The sequence below is a fragment of the Cynara cardunculus genome, assembly GCF_001531365.2.
Source record: "Cynara cardunculus var. scolymus isolate 2C chromosome LG 5, CcrdV1, whole genome shotgun sequence".
NCBI lineage: Eukaryota > Viridiplantae > Streptophyta > Magnoliopsida > Asterales > Asteraceae > Cynara > Cynara cardunculus.
Genome location: NC_037532.1, coordinates 7,374,647 through 7,391,183, shown reverse-complemented (window position 1 = coordinate 7,391,183; position 16,537 = coordinate 7,374,647). Strand labels below are relative to the sequence as shown.

The 16,537-nt window shown below is 35.8% G+C and overlaps 2 protein-coding genes across 2 annotated transcripts; both read left to right on the top strand.

Annotated features, from left to right (window-relative positions):
- The first annotated feature begins 1,817 nt into the window (after nucleotides 1–1,817).
- On the top strand, nucleotides 1,818–4,792 carry LOC112512289 (uncharacterized mitochondrial protein AtMg00810-like). Its single transcript, XM_025118168.1, has 2 exons — nucleotides 1,818–2,351; nucleotides 4,529–4,792. The coding sequence occupies exons 1-2, from the start codon at nucleotides 1,818–1,820 to the stop codon at nucleotides 4,790–4,792; spliced, it is 798 nt and encodes a 265-aa protein (XP_024973936.1).
- A 603-nt stretch (nucleotides 4,793–5,395) lies between these two features.
- LOC112513707 (calmodulin binding protein PICBP-like) lies at nucleotides 5,396–12,284 on the top strand. Its single transcript, XM_025120060.1, has 5 exons — nucleotides 5,396–5,805; nucleotides 7,730–8,026; nucleotides 8,485–9,313; nucleotides 9,722–11,234; nucleotides 12,014–12,284. Exons 1-4 carry the CDS (start codon nucleotides 5,752–5,754, stop codon nucleotides 11,182–11,184), a joined length of 2,643 nt encoding a protein of 880 aa, XP_024975828.1. The 5' UTR covers nucleotides 5,396–5,751; the 3' UTR covers nucleotides 11,185–11,234; nucleotides 12,014–12,284.
- Nucleotides 12,285–16,537: the final 4,253 nt, after the last annotated feature.

Here is a 16,537-nt window from a genome sequence, read left to right as displayed (position 1 = left end):
GTTGGCATTGCAGATTTGTCCACCTGCACTTTGAAGGGCTAAAACATCTATACAACAAGAAGATGGTGTGGGGGCTGCCTAAACTCAACACATCTGTAATTTGTGAAGCATGTATCCCAAGTAAACAAGCAAGGTATCCCTTCCAGTCCACATCGTGGCATGCAAGAAACAAACTGGAGTTGATTCACACAGACTTTGTGTGGACCTATGCAAGTCCCAAGCCTAGGTGACAGCTTGTACTTCCTGTTTTTTATTGATGATCTAACTTGAATGTGTTGGGTCTATTTCTTGGCTAACAAGCATGAAGCATTTGATAAATTCAAACTCTTTAAAGTAATGGTTAAAAAAGAAAGTGGGTGCTTCATCAAAGTCCTTCACTCAAATAGGGGAGCGAATTTTGTTCACAAGAATTTAATGCCTACTGTGAAAAAGCTGGAATCAAAAGAGAACTTACCATTCCCTACACCCCTTATCATAACGGTGTAGTGGAAAGAAATAATCGAACGATCATGAATTTGACACGAAGCATGCTGCATGAAATAGAGCTACCTAATTTCCTTTGGGCTGAAGCTGCTGCTACTGCCATCTACGTGCTTAATCGATCACCTGCTAAAGCTCTTGTGAATCAGACTCCATATGAAGCATGGACAGGTAAAAAACCTACTGTCTCTCACTTGAAAGTCTTTGGTTGTATTGCATATGGCCTAATTCCTTCTCAGCTGAAAAAGAAGTAAGACAACAAGTCTGAAAAAAAATATTTTTATTGGCTACCCAAGTCAAAGCCATGGGTACAAATTGTATAACCCTGACACCAAAAAGATCTATACCAAGAGAGATGTAGTCTTCCTTGAAGATTCTAAGTGGGTGTGGGGCCAAGAGAAAGCAACACTCAAACACTCCTATACCTTTATTGACCCATTTCCTGATGAATCACCTATCATATCTACTAGTACTATGCCTAATGATACTAGTACTTCCCCTACTACCCTTGAGTCAACTCCTACACCAATCAACCAACCCAGTACTACTACCTCCACACCCACACATACATCTGGTCCTGTGAGAAGAAGAATTAATCCTCCATCATGGCTTAAAGACTATCATAGTGGAGAAGGGTTGTCTGAAGAAGAAGGTGAGATTGCTTCTTGTCAATTTGCTCTTAATGTTTCTGACCCACTCACGTACAATGAAGTCTCTAAACATAAGAAGTGGCAAGAAGCAATGCATGCAGAATTGTTGGCCATTGAAAATAACCAAACCTGGCAGTTGGTATCTCTTCCGCCGGGCAAAAACAAAGTGGGGGTTAAATGGTTATTCAAAACCAAACTTGGAGCTAATGGTGAAGTATTAAAGCACAAAGCAAGGCTAGTGGCCAAGGGTTACTCTCAACAACAAGGTATTGATTTTCAAGAGACATTTGCTCTAGTTGCTCGATTTGAAACCATACGAGTAGTTCTTGCTGTAGCAGCTCAGATGGGGTGGTTTGTTCACCAACTAGATGTGAAGTCAGCCTTCCTAAATGGTGATCTGTTTGAAGAAATATATGTCGAACAGCCGGAAGGATTTGCTATTCAAGGTAAGGCAAACATGGTTTACAAACTAAATAAGGCCTTGTATGGCCTAAAGCAAGCTCCACGCTCTTGGTATGCAAAGATTGATGGGTACTTCAGGAGCATGGTTATAAAAGGAGTCACAATGAGCCTACTTTGTACATCAAAAGGAATAATACATGTGATGTTATTTATGTGTGTTTATATGTAGATGATATCATCTTCACATCCTCTTGTGATAACTTGATCAGTGAGTTCAAGTAGGGAATGGAGCTGACCTTTGAAATGACTGATATGGGTTTGTTGAAGTATTTTTTGGGTCTTGAAGTAATGCAGACCAACAATGGAATCTACCTTTGTCAGGAAAAGTATGTCCAAAACTTGTTATCTCGATTTGGAATGAGCAACTACAAGGAAGAGAATACTCCCATGAATTGCAATGAGAAACTTCTGCTCAATGATGGAGCAGATAAAGTTAATGAGGAGGCATTCAGAAGTTTGGTAGGAGGGCTTATTTACTTGACTCACACTAGGCCAGATTTGACCTATGCAGTAAGTCAAGTTTCAAAATTTATGCATCAGCCTTCCAAAATTCATTCTGGAGCTGCTCGAAGAATCTTAAGGTACATTGGCAGTACTACGAGCTTTGGAATATGGTATAAGCAGTCTGCAGGGATCAGGTTGGTGGGATACAGTGATAGTGACTGGGCCAATTGCGTTGATGATCGAAAGAGCCTCTCAGCATACATTTTCTCACTAGGCAGTGGTGCTGTTGCTTGGAGTTCAAAGAAGCAGCACACTGTAGCTCTATCAAGTACTGAAACATAGTACATCTCTGCTATAGGTGCTACTTGTCAAGCAATCTGTCTTCATAGAGTTCTTGAGGATCTCGGGTTTAGACAAAGTGAGCCCACTGTGATTTATTGTGATAATAAGTTTGCAATCAATTTATCCAAAAATCCTGTCATGCATAGTCGTTCTAAGCACATCGAGTTAAAGTATCACTTTATCAGAGAGATGGTTATACTGCAGTAAGTAAGCCTTGAATACTGCAGCACTCATGAACAACTTGCAGACATATTCACTAAGACATTGTCCAGAGAGAAGTTTGTCTACTTCAGATACAAGCTGGGAGTTATGGAGTTTGAATCAAGGGAGGGTGAAGAAGAATGATTCAAACCTTGTTTTCAGGGGCTCTTAAATCATACACATGGAGTTAATTTGTTTTTTGAATAAAATGCCTAACGGGTCTTGCAGTTAGGTTGTGCTATTCTTTAGGGTTGTTGAGTTCTTTACGTATGCTTCTTTCCTATTTAAAGTCTGTTTGTTCTCCATGATTGTATGTACTCAAAAAGCATTCTTGAATACAAGAGTTCCCTAATTACCAAAATACTTTGCTCTTCTATTCTTGTTAATCGATCCTATTTGTGTTCTTATACCAACAAAAAAGACTGGCTTGTATACCAGCTCAACATGAAAAGTACGTTTCTGCATGGAGAGTTGAAAGAGGAGGTTTTTGTAGAATAACCATTACGGTTTATACAAAAGGGAAAGGAAGATAAAGTGTACAAGTGCAAAATGTTATATGGATTAAAGCAAGCGCCTCGTGCATGTTATAGCAAAATAGAGGCACATTTCATGAAAGAAGGTTTCTAAAGATGCAACTATGAGCATATATTATTTGTCAAAATGGAGGAGGTAATAATATTTTGATTGTTAGCTTATATGTTGACGATCTAATTTTTACCAAAAATAGCCACTCAATGATGCAAAAATTCAAAGCTTCTATGGAAAATGAATTTGATATGACTAATTTGGGGAAGATGAAGTATTTTCTTGGTGTGGAGGTCATTCAAAAAGCTGCTGGGATTTTTATAAACCAGAGAAAGTATGCTGGAGAGTTACTTGAAAGGTTTAACCTACTAGATAGAAATTTTGTTCAGAATCCTATTGTACCAGGTTCAATACTGACAAAAGGAGTGATGGTGATAAAGTAGATACAACTTTGTACAAACAACTCAATGGAAGCTAAATGCACATCACAGCCACTAGCCTGATTTAATGTATGTTATATGTTTATTAAGCACTTTATGGCAGATCCTTCACAACAACACATGCAGGCTGCAAAACAAGTTATGTGTTCCTTGAAGGGATCCATGTCGTTCGAGATATTTTACAATAGAGAAATGAGAAAAATTGGTGGCATATATCGACAGTGATTACGCTTCTGATCTTGATGATAGAAGAAGCACAAGTGGGTATCTGTTCTTATTGACTGAAGGAGCAATATCTTAGGCATCCAAAAAACTACCTATGGTGAGTCTGTCCACAAACAAAGCAGAACTCATCACTGCAGCATACTTTGCATGTCAGTGTGTTTGGATGAAAAGAATTCTTGAGAAGCTTGGGTTGGTGCAATCTCAAAGTTCAACAATTTTATGTGACAACGATTCAATAATAAAGTTATCAAAAAACCATGTGTTTCATGGTCGGGGTAAGCACATTGACGTACATTTTCATTTCTTAAGAGATCTTACAAGAAAAGGAGTAGTTGAACTCAATCATTGTGAAACGAAAGCTCAACTTGCGGACATCATGACCAAACAGCTCAAGTTAGAAACATTCCTCCGGCTGCGAGAAGAACTCGGAGTATGTGAAGGTATAAACTGAATGCGACCACATTCAGTTTAGGAGAGGCATTGTAAAGTTTCATTTAGTAGTTCTCGTTTATTTCTTTTGCCAGTAAGTTACCAACTAGGTTGGTAGTAAGAGTGTTTGACTTGTTCCAAAGCAAACCTAGTTATGTTGCGTGACAAATTCCATTTTTTAGAGCTTTATTTTAGCATTTTTTTTGTTCTCTTTCTTTTTGCAAGACTATTTAAAGTGCCATTTTTGAGTTCAATAAACTATCCATTACTTCTTAATTATTGTGTTTTATGTGTGATTGTATTCAGACTTCAAAGAGCAACATATACTAGATAAACAAAACTAGTAGCCATTTACGGAGTTCCTCTAGAAGACAACGATGGCGAAAGAGGCAATGGTGGAGCACGAAGACAACAGATGAGGTAGTACGACGACGGCGTAGCAGGCGATGGTGTAGTACGACGACGGCGGAGGAGGCGATGGTGGAGGAAGACGACGGCATGGTGGAGGACGCCAGTGTCGGAGGAGGCAGTGTGGAGGACGACGACGCCGGAAGAGGCGATGTGGAGGACAACGAAGGCGAAAGACGACGATAGCGGAGGAGGCCACGATGGTGGTGCTTGAGGATGGCGATGATGTGCTTTATGACAATAGTGAAAAAACAAGAATATTGGAGGTGATGAAGAGAGAGGCAAGAAAAGTTTATTGCTTTTTTACTTTCTAAACTAATACCACACGTACTATGGCTTTTTAAATGTCCACAAACTTTTTTTTATGGTTTTTGATTGCCATATCATCTAAAGGCAACTCGTTACATGCTATTAATCAGATCCTTAAATAAATAGAAAGTTTGATACAAACCTTAAAATGAAAATTTTAAAAGTTGATTTTTTAAAATAGGAATTAAGTAAAAGTTAGATTCTATTTTAATGAGATTTATCCTAATTTAGAGGGTGTTTGGAACAACTTATGTATTTCTATAAAAACACTTATCACATTATTATAAGTCAGAAAAATTTAACTTCTTCAAAAACTTTTTATTACGGGTTTGATACCGGTATAAATTGTTTATCCAAACACTCAAATATATTTATTACCGATACCTCACCGAAATAAGTCAATAAATTATTTTTATAATCAATTCCGAACACCACCTTAAAATCAAACTTTTAATAATTCCATCTTTACATCATTACGTGAGAAATCGGCTTCTTGTCGAAGTCAAAGAAAGGCCAAGTCAAGATCGCCATTCTCATCGAAACAAGTCCAAGTCTCCTCCAATCCACATGCAAAAAGTCATAAATACTTCAATCTGCAACACAAAAGCCAAACACACCAGCTATCACGCCACTAATTCATTTGCCAGCAGCATCAATAATAATTTTGTCCCAAGGGAACCACCGTCAATCCCACCTACGTCAAAACTCTTTCCCCATCAATCGAATGATTTAAACAAGGGTTTGTCATCGGAATTGAAGTTTTTGGTCTGGGTGTTGAAGATCCAAACGGTTATCGACTCAAAAACCAGCCAATTAAATAATATTTGACTCGAGAAATGGGGGAAATGAAGAAACCCCAATTGGACTGCCCTTCGCCTGAAGTATCTCAGGTTAGTAGCTCACGTTAATTCAGTTCCTTTGTTTCTTTTTCCATAATTTGAAGTTGTAAACTGATCACTGATTTTGACCCTTTTTCGTTTGATGATCAAGAATTCTGATTTAGTAGAAAAAGATTGAAGTCAAAATTGATCTTGTTGACTTGTTCTTTCATTTTGTGAGTCGGGTTTCAATTGTTTTTGTTGAATCAGTTGACGTTGTAAACTTATCACTGGTTTTGACCCTTTTTGTTTAATGATCATGAGTTTTCCATTTAGAGGAGATTTAGTGGCATCAAGATTGAAGTCCAAGTTATTCTTGTTGACTTATTTGATTTCATGTTGTGAGTAGGGTTTTGGTTGTTCTTGTTGAACATGCTTAAGTGATTCATAGTTTATGTGTTGAATTGGGAGCTATATGATCCATTAATTGGAAAGAGAATGAATTATGTTCATAAGATCATTGACTTTCATGCGAGTGGTGGAAGATCCTGCAGAGATGAAATATATAACTAAAAGAGAACATAGATTTGAGTGGCAGTTCTTTCTGAAAAAGAACCAACAGGAATCAAAGAATTCTCGATAAAAGTTGGAAATAGAAAAGCTTCAAGAAGTAGAAGAGCGAAAGAAAAACTCGAGTTGGTTATATGTGGCTAGAGGAGATGGGCTGAAAATCGCATTGCATTGTACTAACACTAAACCAAACCAAATGAAACGATCCCAGTTTATCCCATTCGAGAACAGGGTTGGGAGGGGGGGGGGGGGCAATGTACACGAACATGTCATCTACTCCAAAAGATAGAGCTGTTGTACCAACACCAAACCGTCTTTCCTTTTCTCTTTTGGGTCACTAGTTCTTTTTCCTGGCTTACAGATTAACATATTGTTAATTTGAAGCATACCCAACGGATAGTATCTGGTGGAAGCAAATACTTTGAATCTTATTGTTAGTTGTTCCATAATGTATTGTCTTGAATATCGGTTTTGGGCATTTTGAATTATGATGATGTTAGAGACTTGGTGTTGTGTCTGTACCTTTTGCTTGTTTGAACACACTCATTTGTTGCTTTTCTGACATGTATCCTATAATTTTCGTTTTGCAAGCTAGGGGTCTTCGTGGAAACAGCCTCTCTACCCCTTGGGTTAGAGGCAAGGTTTGCCTACATGATATACCCCGATACTGTACCTCCATGTGGGATATACCGAGTTCATTTGGTTTGGGGCACTGTCAATCTGTGATTGGTGCAAGAGACTTGGTGTTGTGCTTGTAGTTTCTTGTTTGCACACACTTCTCTTATACTTTTATCACCCGAATCCTCGTGATTTTCGTTTTACAAGCTAGGGGTATTCACGGAAACAACCTCTCTACCCCAAGGGGTAGTAGAGGCAAGGTCTGCTTAGAGCATCTCGAACAAAATCTCCAAAATGGAGATTTTGGGTTTTTTCTACATTTTCTCCAAAATAGAGAAAAGATGATAGAAAGAATTTTTTTCCATATTTGGAGGTAAGATTAGAATTCTCTAAAATTATTTTTTATTTATTTTGGAGGAGATAGAACATAAAAATTAATAATTTATAAAAAGTTCGTTGAGATATTAAATGTATTGAATATTTTAATAATATAATTAATGATAAAATCTTAAAAGACGACGAAAATGGTGTACTTTATTATTTTTTTTATTTATTTTAAAGGAGAGAAGGAGGAGAGAGAACATAAAAATTAATATTTTATAAAAAAGTTCATTGAATATTTTAATAGTATATATAGAAAAATGAGTTGGAATCAATTCTTTTATGGAAATTTGAGATCCTCTTACATCCTTCCCCCGACCCTACCTCTCTGTGGGATATCTTATTTCGGTGTTTAGTTTGATTTAAGATCTTCACTTTGCGGGTTCAAAGAAGAAAACTTGATTTCATTGTGTTGTATATTTGATAGGGAGATAGTGATTCGGAATCCACTTCGGTTTCATCATCAATGCAAAGCTCCATTTCGAGTGCAACATCTTCACTCGATCAAGATAGCAGTAATGTCAAAGGAGGAACCCGACAAAAGAAAACACTGAACAAATCAATTTCGAAGAAACTATCCACTTTTGGGAGCTTCATGTCATCTAGGAGGCGGGCACAATCAAGACTCTGTCAATCTTCGATCAAATTGCCGGATGAGGGTTCCACCACAGCCCCACATCCTTCTTCCATTGAAGTATCAGATGAATCATCTAATAATGTTCAGGTACTCCCTCCGTTCACAAAAATCATAAAATTCACTTATTTTTTCATCGTTAAAGGGTATTCTAAACAAATTCTCGATCATTTATACCATGTTTGACAACCATAAGCTAGCTTAGTTTTTTAGATTATGAGCTAGCTTCTTAAAAAGCTACTTCAAATAGCTTATTGAGGCTTTTTTGGGTTCTTTTTCCCCCAATTATGCCCTTATATTTTTTACATAAATGCCCCTTATATATTCCTTTTTAGAGCATTTTACGCTGTCCAATAGCTCATCGGCTAGTTTTTACCAAACATGGCTAGCTTGTTAGCTAGTTTTTGCTAAACGCGATTAGTTTATCAGCTAGCTTTTCAGCCAACAACTACTTATCAGCTAGTTCTCCAAACATAGCCTAAACCTATGATCGACAGTTATAAAGTGGTCGGCAATATCCTAAACAATATTCGATTCTATCTTCGCAGAAACCTACGCCGAAGTTCACAAGAACGGGTAGTCTGAGATCTGTTAAAATCTTCAGGAGCAAGAGCAAGAACAAGTCTAGTTTCAAACCAAAAAAGCCGTCAATCGACAAAACTTCAGACATTTCCGAAGAATCCCATTTGGAGAGAGCTACATTTTCATCAATTCTTAAGGACTCAAAGTTCCCTGAACACCTTAAGCATCAAGCGGGACCACTAGAACCTGAAGAAGTACTTCCGGTAGCAAAGTTTTGTCCATACCAACACTGTTCTCTCCATGGCCATCATCATCATCACGAGCCCCCACCAAAACGCTTCACATACTTGAAACGGCGAACTGCAAACGACCAAAAGAGCGTGAAACCTGAAAGTAAATCCGCAGATAAAAGTTCTGGCAAGAAAAGAGAGGCGAAAGTAACCAAAAAGATTTCTAATCGCGAATCTGCTCCTCCAGATGTTGATTTCTCTATAGAGTTCTATGCTAAAACGAGATCCGAACCTCTTGAAAGTTATGGTCATGATGATGCTGAGTTTGCTGACATCTTGTTTGGTGTGAACAGCTTGCAAGAGAAAAATAAGACGACACGCGTGTCAAATGATCGCCGTTCTGTTGATTTGAAGGATGAAAACGATGGAAATTCAGATGGGTTGAAGAGCGAACTTGCAAAGAAGCCAGTTTTAAAGAAAGCCAACCATATGAGCATGTGGCATATGATTCATCGGCATATGGTATCTGGTCTTGCAGCGGAATCTGGAGACGAGATACCTCAACAACTAGACGACGAAAAGAAATCGTGTATTGATGATGCAAGCACTTCACGTCTAACAAAAGGTTTGTAATTTATTTTCTTTGTTTTGTGTACTTGCATTACAACAAAACCGGTTTTATAGGACGCCATATTATGTCTAAGTGTTCTAACAGACTGCCTAAATGTGCTACAATAAGTAGATAATACGCTTTTCGGTGTCTTAACAAGTCTTTTAGTACAATTAGAAATTGAACATTCTATTAGTCTTTTTATACGATGTTATTTGAACAAGTGTCCAGTAAAAAGATGTGTTCGTTTGACACTTTTCAGAAGTGTACTGTAAAAAGTTAACGACATTTTATTTCAAAAGTGTCTTAAGCAGTTTATTAAGACATTTAGACATCTTTGACATCCTATAAAAATGATTTTGTTGTAGTTTTTGGGATTGTCTAAGCATAGTAAAGGCTCACGTTATAGTGTGATATTCTCAGATTTTGATGATGCTGTGAGTCACGAGACTGAGATCCGAAAGATGTTTGCAATCAAGCTCGTGAGAGAAGCAATCGAGAAGATCCTTCTTCCAGAAGTTCAAGATGATCAATCCACCACGAGTGAAGTTATATCTGAACAAAACCTATCAGAAATCAGTCGAAATGGAAATGAAGATGAAATAACAAGCCATCCAAAAGACGAACCCGAGGCCAATAACGATAGAGCTGAAGAACAGCCGGTAATGGAGGAACCGGTAGAAAAGATAACGGAAAAAAGAACACCGAAGAGGTGGAGTAACCTAAAGAAAGTTATCCTTCTGAGCAAGTTCGTTAAGGAACTAGAAAAGGTGAAGAAATTCAATCCGAAGAAGCCGATAAACCTTCCGTTGGCACCTGAACCAGAATCCGAAAAGGTTTCTTTAAGACGTCAGAAAACCGACGATAAGAAAAATGCTGATGAATGGATGCTTGATTATGCTCTTCAAAAGGTCGTTAGCGAACTCGCTCCAACTCAGAAAAAGAAAGTCGCATTGCTCGTAAAAGCTTTCGAAACCGTGGCTCCTGCCCACGAGGATCAACAAGATTCAAGATCGAATGCCGAACTCCAAAGGGTCGGTTCCGAAACAAAAGTTAAATTTCAAGGGATACATGAATCGGGTGTCGGCTCGAAGGCGGATTTCGAGATAAAAACGACTCCAGATGTTGGATCTAGTTCATTCTCTGAACGGTCAGAGGAGAAGAAAGAATCAAGATTCGATTTTGGTGCCGGAAACCAGTTGGAGAAAGAAAAACACATTAAAATGTGGCATATGATTTACCAACATGTGGCAACGGATATCGCTACAAAAATTGGATCAGAGCTACTTCTTGACGGAGAAGAATCGACGAACAGTGAAGAGAAGAATTTGCAAGAAGTTGAAGGTCATACCGGAAGAAAGCATGGGTTTCGGTTCACCGATGCTGTTAAGCTCGTAAGAGAATCGGTTGATGAAATCCTTCTCCCGGACATTCCCGACAATTCTTCACAAGAAACGCAATCAGTTGCATGTGACGTATCCTCTGATCACGAAGAACACACAGAAAACGTTGAAAAAGGTTTAGTTTTCGATGAAAATAAGAAACCGGAAATTGTGGGATCATTTGGGAACAGATTACAGCAGCAGAAGTCCAAGAATTGGAGTAAGTTGAAGAAACTGATTTTGCTGAAACGATCAATTAAGGCGTTGGAAGGGTTTCGGAAACTGAAACCGCAAACCCCAGAACGAAAGATCTTGATAAATGAGACGGAAGAAGAAAGAGTTGAATTAAGGCGTCAAATGATGGACGAAAGGAAGAAAGCAGAGCAGTGGATGCTCGATTATGCAGTTCAACATATCGTCACCAAGCTGACCCCGGCTCGTAAAAAGAGAGTCTCGATGCTCGTTGAAGCTTTCGAAGCAGTCGTCCCGCTTCCGGATATTTAAGACATAAAATGAATCTACAAGGGCCATATTCAAGATTTCTTGAATTAGAGGTATCTTCCCAAACAATCATTATAACTATACTTTGTTGGAGTCCAGCATCTGCTGTATATATGTAGCAACATTTCCCCTCTCTATAATGGCTTTCTTATAGAGAGTATGTTGATCCTTAGGGTTCTTCTACGTATTCTAACATGGTATCAGAGCCGGAGTTTAGCACCACCTAAGGACTACACACCCTTTCTCCCCTGTTTTTGGGGTGGACCATCTAGCCTCCATTTTGGGGGTATGCTATAGTCCCATATCGGCTAGATAAGGACCATCAAACCTGTATATATATATATATAGACTTGGGATCACGTGAGACCAACCTGTTTTCGTGAGACCCGTGAGACCAGCTTTTTACACTTGAAACTTCACAGCAAAATGCTGTGAAGGTAACCTTCGCAGTGTTTTTGCTGTGAAGTTTCAAGTGTAAAAATGTGGTCTCACGGTTCTCACGAAAACAGCCTGGTCTCACGTGAACCAAACATACATATATATATATATATATATATATATATATATATATATATATCCTAACATGGTATGAGAGCAAGATCTAACATCACTTAGGAACACACTCTTTTGTCTCCATTCTTGAGCCATTATATCGCCTCCGTTTTAGCGAGCATGTTGGAGTCCCAGACTGGCTAGAAAAAGACCATTATAACTGTATATATTTAGGAATTTTCTCTCTTTACATGGGCTCTTTTAGAGACGGTATCTTAGGGGTTCCGCGTGTTCTAACAACTTTGATGTCTAATTGTGTTGATGTTCATTTAACGCGCAGGTACGGCAAGATTGAATCAACTCAGAGGAGGAATCGTCTTGCAGTTTGTTATGAATGACCAAAATCGACAAACTAGTAATACAGGGTACATAGAAATCGAGTGACGTTTATACGTTCGTGAGTGTAGAATGATTTTTTTGGTTGCAAAAATTATTCTTTTGCATTTTTTTGTCTAAAATCTTTCACAATTAGAGATCCTGAATACCATCCCATTGGTTGGTTTGTTGTTTTGTTTGTATGTAAAATGTAGTTATGATCTTGTTCTTCTCCTTTGTTGCTGAGTAATCAATTTACTTGGTGCGTGTTACGCAAACTAGCTGTTAGCTGAAAAACTAATTGGCTAATATACTAATTGTTAAGCGAGATGATAACGTAAAATGATCTAAAAAAGCACATGTTGAAAATTAATTGGAAAAATATACAGGGGTATAATGGAAAAAAAATTGGAAAATCCCCTTGAGCTTATGGAAAGGCTACTTGAAGTCGGTAATCTAATGGGGTTATACATATTCATACAATCTTTGCAACTAAATCCTAATCTTTAAAAATTTGATCAACGGTAGGCATCTAATAAAGGTGATTATTAGATTATGTAATTTCTTTTTGATTTTTTCTAAAAGTAAAACACATTTAGGGGTAATTTTGGAAACAAATAATTCTAGAATCTCACATAAGATGCCCTAAAAAATTAAGCGTTTTTAGAACGTATAAGATGGAACTTTTTTAAAATTAAACTGCTTATGGTTTTCATGAAAACATTTAAAGTACTATTTTGATTTCTCAAGATGCTGCAATTAGACGAAGGAAATTGAAATGGGTCCATGTGTAATTTAGAATTCGTATCTATTTTGTAGCGGTATATCCATACATCTTGAAAACATGACCATAATTAAATTAATGGAATAAACCAATGAATCTAGGAAAAATTGCATCAAAATGGAATTAACTTTCACCTTATCTCTATTTTGAGGAATTAACTTTCAAAATCGTTATGTTGGGGAACCAACTTGCACCTGATTTCTATTTTAGGGAACCAACTTTTAAAATCGTCATTTTGGGGAATCAACTTGCACCTGATTCCTATTTTGGGGAACCAACTTGCAAAATAATTATAGAAAAATAATTAAAATTTGTTTTTTTTTTCAAAAATTAATGCAATAAAATCTATTTTTCATTTCAAATCTTGTTTTTTTAAAATTCAGATATCAAATTAAAGATTTAAAAAAAATCTAAATTATCACAATAAAAATTGTTTTCTACTAATGCAAAAAAATCAATTTAATAGAAAAAAATTAATTGATGCAATAAAAAATAAATATTAAATATCACATTCAAGATTTTTAATAGATATAAAAATCTTGAATGTGATATTTAATATTTATTTTTTTATTGCATCAATTAATTTTTTTCTATTAAATTGATTTTTTTTTTGCATTATTAGAAAACAATTTTTATTGTGGTAATTTGGATTTTTTTTTTTAAAAATCTTCAATTTAATATCTGAATTAAAAAAAAGATTTGAAATGAAAAATAGATTTTATTGCATTAACTTTTGAAAAAAATGAATTTTAGTTATTTTTTTATAATTATTTTGCAAGTTGGTTCCCCAAAATAGGAATCAGGTGCAAGTTGGTTYCCCRAAATGACGATTTTGAAAGTTGGTTCCCCAAAATAGAAATCAGGTGCAAATTGGTTCCTTAAAATGACGATTTTGCAAGTTGGTTCCCCAATATAGGAATCAGGTGCAAGCTGGTTCCCCAAAATGACGATTTTGAAAGTTGGTTCCCCAAAATAAGAATCAGGTGAAAGTTGGTTCTATTTTAATGCAATTTTCCCATGAATCTATATGCTAATTGCTTTTGTCAATGCTTACCGTGTTCATGAAACTCTGCTCGAAACAATCATGTGATTTCTCCATGGAATATGTTGTTTGAAACCATCATGCGGTTCCTCCATGGAGTCGAAGAAGTCATTTACCTTGAATAACATCATTAACGTAATGTCAAAGACATAAAAGAAAAAAGAGAAAAATAAATAAATATATTTTTAAAAATATGCAATATTTTTATTTAATAAATAATAATAGCTATCTTATTAATTAATAATATTAATTATCTTAAATTAATAGTTTAAAATTGATGTTTCACTTAATTTTATATATTCGGTAACTCTTTTTTATAATCAAATATATGGAAATTTTATAAAATAAATAGTAAGAGAAGGTGAAAAACAAGTATGAGATAAAATAATATATATAAATAAATGACCTCATAACTCATGCCTCTTTTAGTTTCATCAATAAACTATTGGCATATAATCACATAGCTACCCCTGAGGTTTTGTTTAAATACAAAAACACCCTTCTAATCTAAAGCAAATCTATTACCGATTTGAGCAGTCAACCATTTCAAGATCGTTTGGTTCGAATTTAATATTATACTTATTTAACTTTACGACTCAAGTTTCTCAATCCTAATCTTCAAAATTATTTTAAATTTTTTGAATTAAACAAGCTTATATAACCTAGTTATTTAAAAGAAAATGTCACAAATGTGGTATCTGATTGGTTTGAGCTTGAGCTAGAGTCAAAAGTGTCTGGATGTCACAGGTTCGAATCTAAAGAGAAATAAAAATCCCCTTATGACTATAGAAGTTCAAATGTATCGAGTAAGATTGTAGTACATCAAAATGTATCTTATGCAACAATTTACCTAGTAAACGTTTACCCGAGTAAGGGTTGTTACCCTCACTTTGTGGGTAAGACTCTCCATTCTTACCATCGCTCTTACCGAGTAAGATTCTTGCCTCTTGCCATGTTCATTCGGTAAGAAAATTTGACCAATAAGTACTTACCAGGTAAACTTTTAGTAAACGACCCCTTAAATCAACTATTACAATTGACCTTGAATTTCTTTATTGCTCACTTGCTCGATTTTGTTAACGTCGAATATAAAAGGGCAAAGTTTATACCAATTAAGTTTCCCTTGTCTAGAAGAAGCCCATTTTTAAAACAAGGTCTCATTGCAATTATTTGATTCTTAAGGGGGAATTTATGTATTTAGGCTAAACTAGAGGGTATGTTTTGTATTTAGGTTCACATGGTCAACTATGGAACTCCCCAAAATGGTCAATCAAGATGAGGTTTCATCAAGAATGCCTCTTTGGCCAAGTTATCTATAAATACACTTCTTTAGAGCCAAACCCTTTAGGTTTGTATTCTTTCTCTAATTCACTTCTTTTTCAGATAATTTTTATAGCAAAATTACTGATGGCTGGACTTCAGTACAACTTTTTTCCGACTGATTTTCTCTATCCTCAACCTACAGCAATAAGTAAGGATGATGTCTTTATCCAAACTCTTTCATTGAACGCCCAAAAACCAGCTACTTCATACGAAGATATGACCAAGACAAAGTCGACTAACACTGTGAAGAAGCAAATCAAGATCATCAAGATTTCAACAGTCAACAAACAAATATGAAAACAACGCCATCTTCACTATGTGCATGTATGTGTTTCAAAGTACCTGTATTGGGGACATTTATTGTTTTTTGTTACTTTTTCTTTACTTGCTATTTATGTGGATATGTACAAGAAGAGATGCAACTTCGAAGTATTTATTAATTAACATTATCAGACACACATCTATGTAAACGTGTTAATTTTTGTTGTTTGTAAGTTTTTTAGTTGCTAAATCATTTACACATTTAGACATATATAGACTACAATTTCAAATTCCAGTAAACCAAAAACATACCATATGACAAATACGTTACACACACACATATAGGGGCTGGTTCAAATGCTAACCAAGATTATCGTGTTAACTTTGTTAACCGATCTTGRCYGTTAATTTGAATAATAAACGGTTGTGATTTAATGATATTTAAAATTAATTATTAAATTAATATTTTCAATTAACATATGTGAACAAAATATCAAAGGGTATTTAGTTAAAACTAATCTATCTTTGATACACGAGTTGTCAGATATATGAACAACTTGTGTATATCTTCAAACCACATCAAACAAAAAAGATTAGACATATGAACAACATATGAACCAAGGCATCTAGGGCTGTGTGTTTTCATACGTGTTCATATGCTTTCACATGTTCTCTGTGTGTGTTTGTGTGTATGTATTCATATGAACATCTAGTGACTTGAATATACATGAACATTTATGAATCACGACATTTAAGGTTATGCGATTTCTGATGTGTTTATATGTCACAAGTGAGAACTGTCAATTAAAATAAATGTGAATTATGGAACATGAACACGTGTGAAATCCCAATGTCAATATTACATCATGATCAATTGTGATATTTTCAAATTTGTAACTCCCAATTAATTGTTTGGGAGTTACATAAAATGACAAATTACTTAAATACTCTTGTATTTAATATATGAGTTACATTTGAATCAAAGGAAAAGATGGAATATGATTGGTTGAGCTTGTTTAACATAGTTAACACAAAACAATTGGTTAGTATTTGAATCAAGCTCGCTCTCTCTCTCTCTC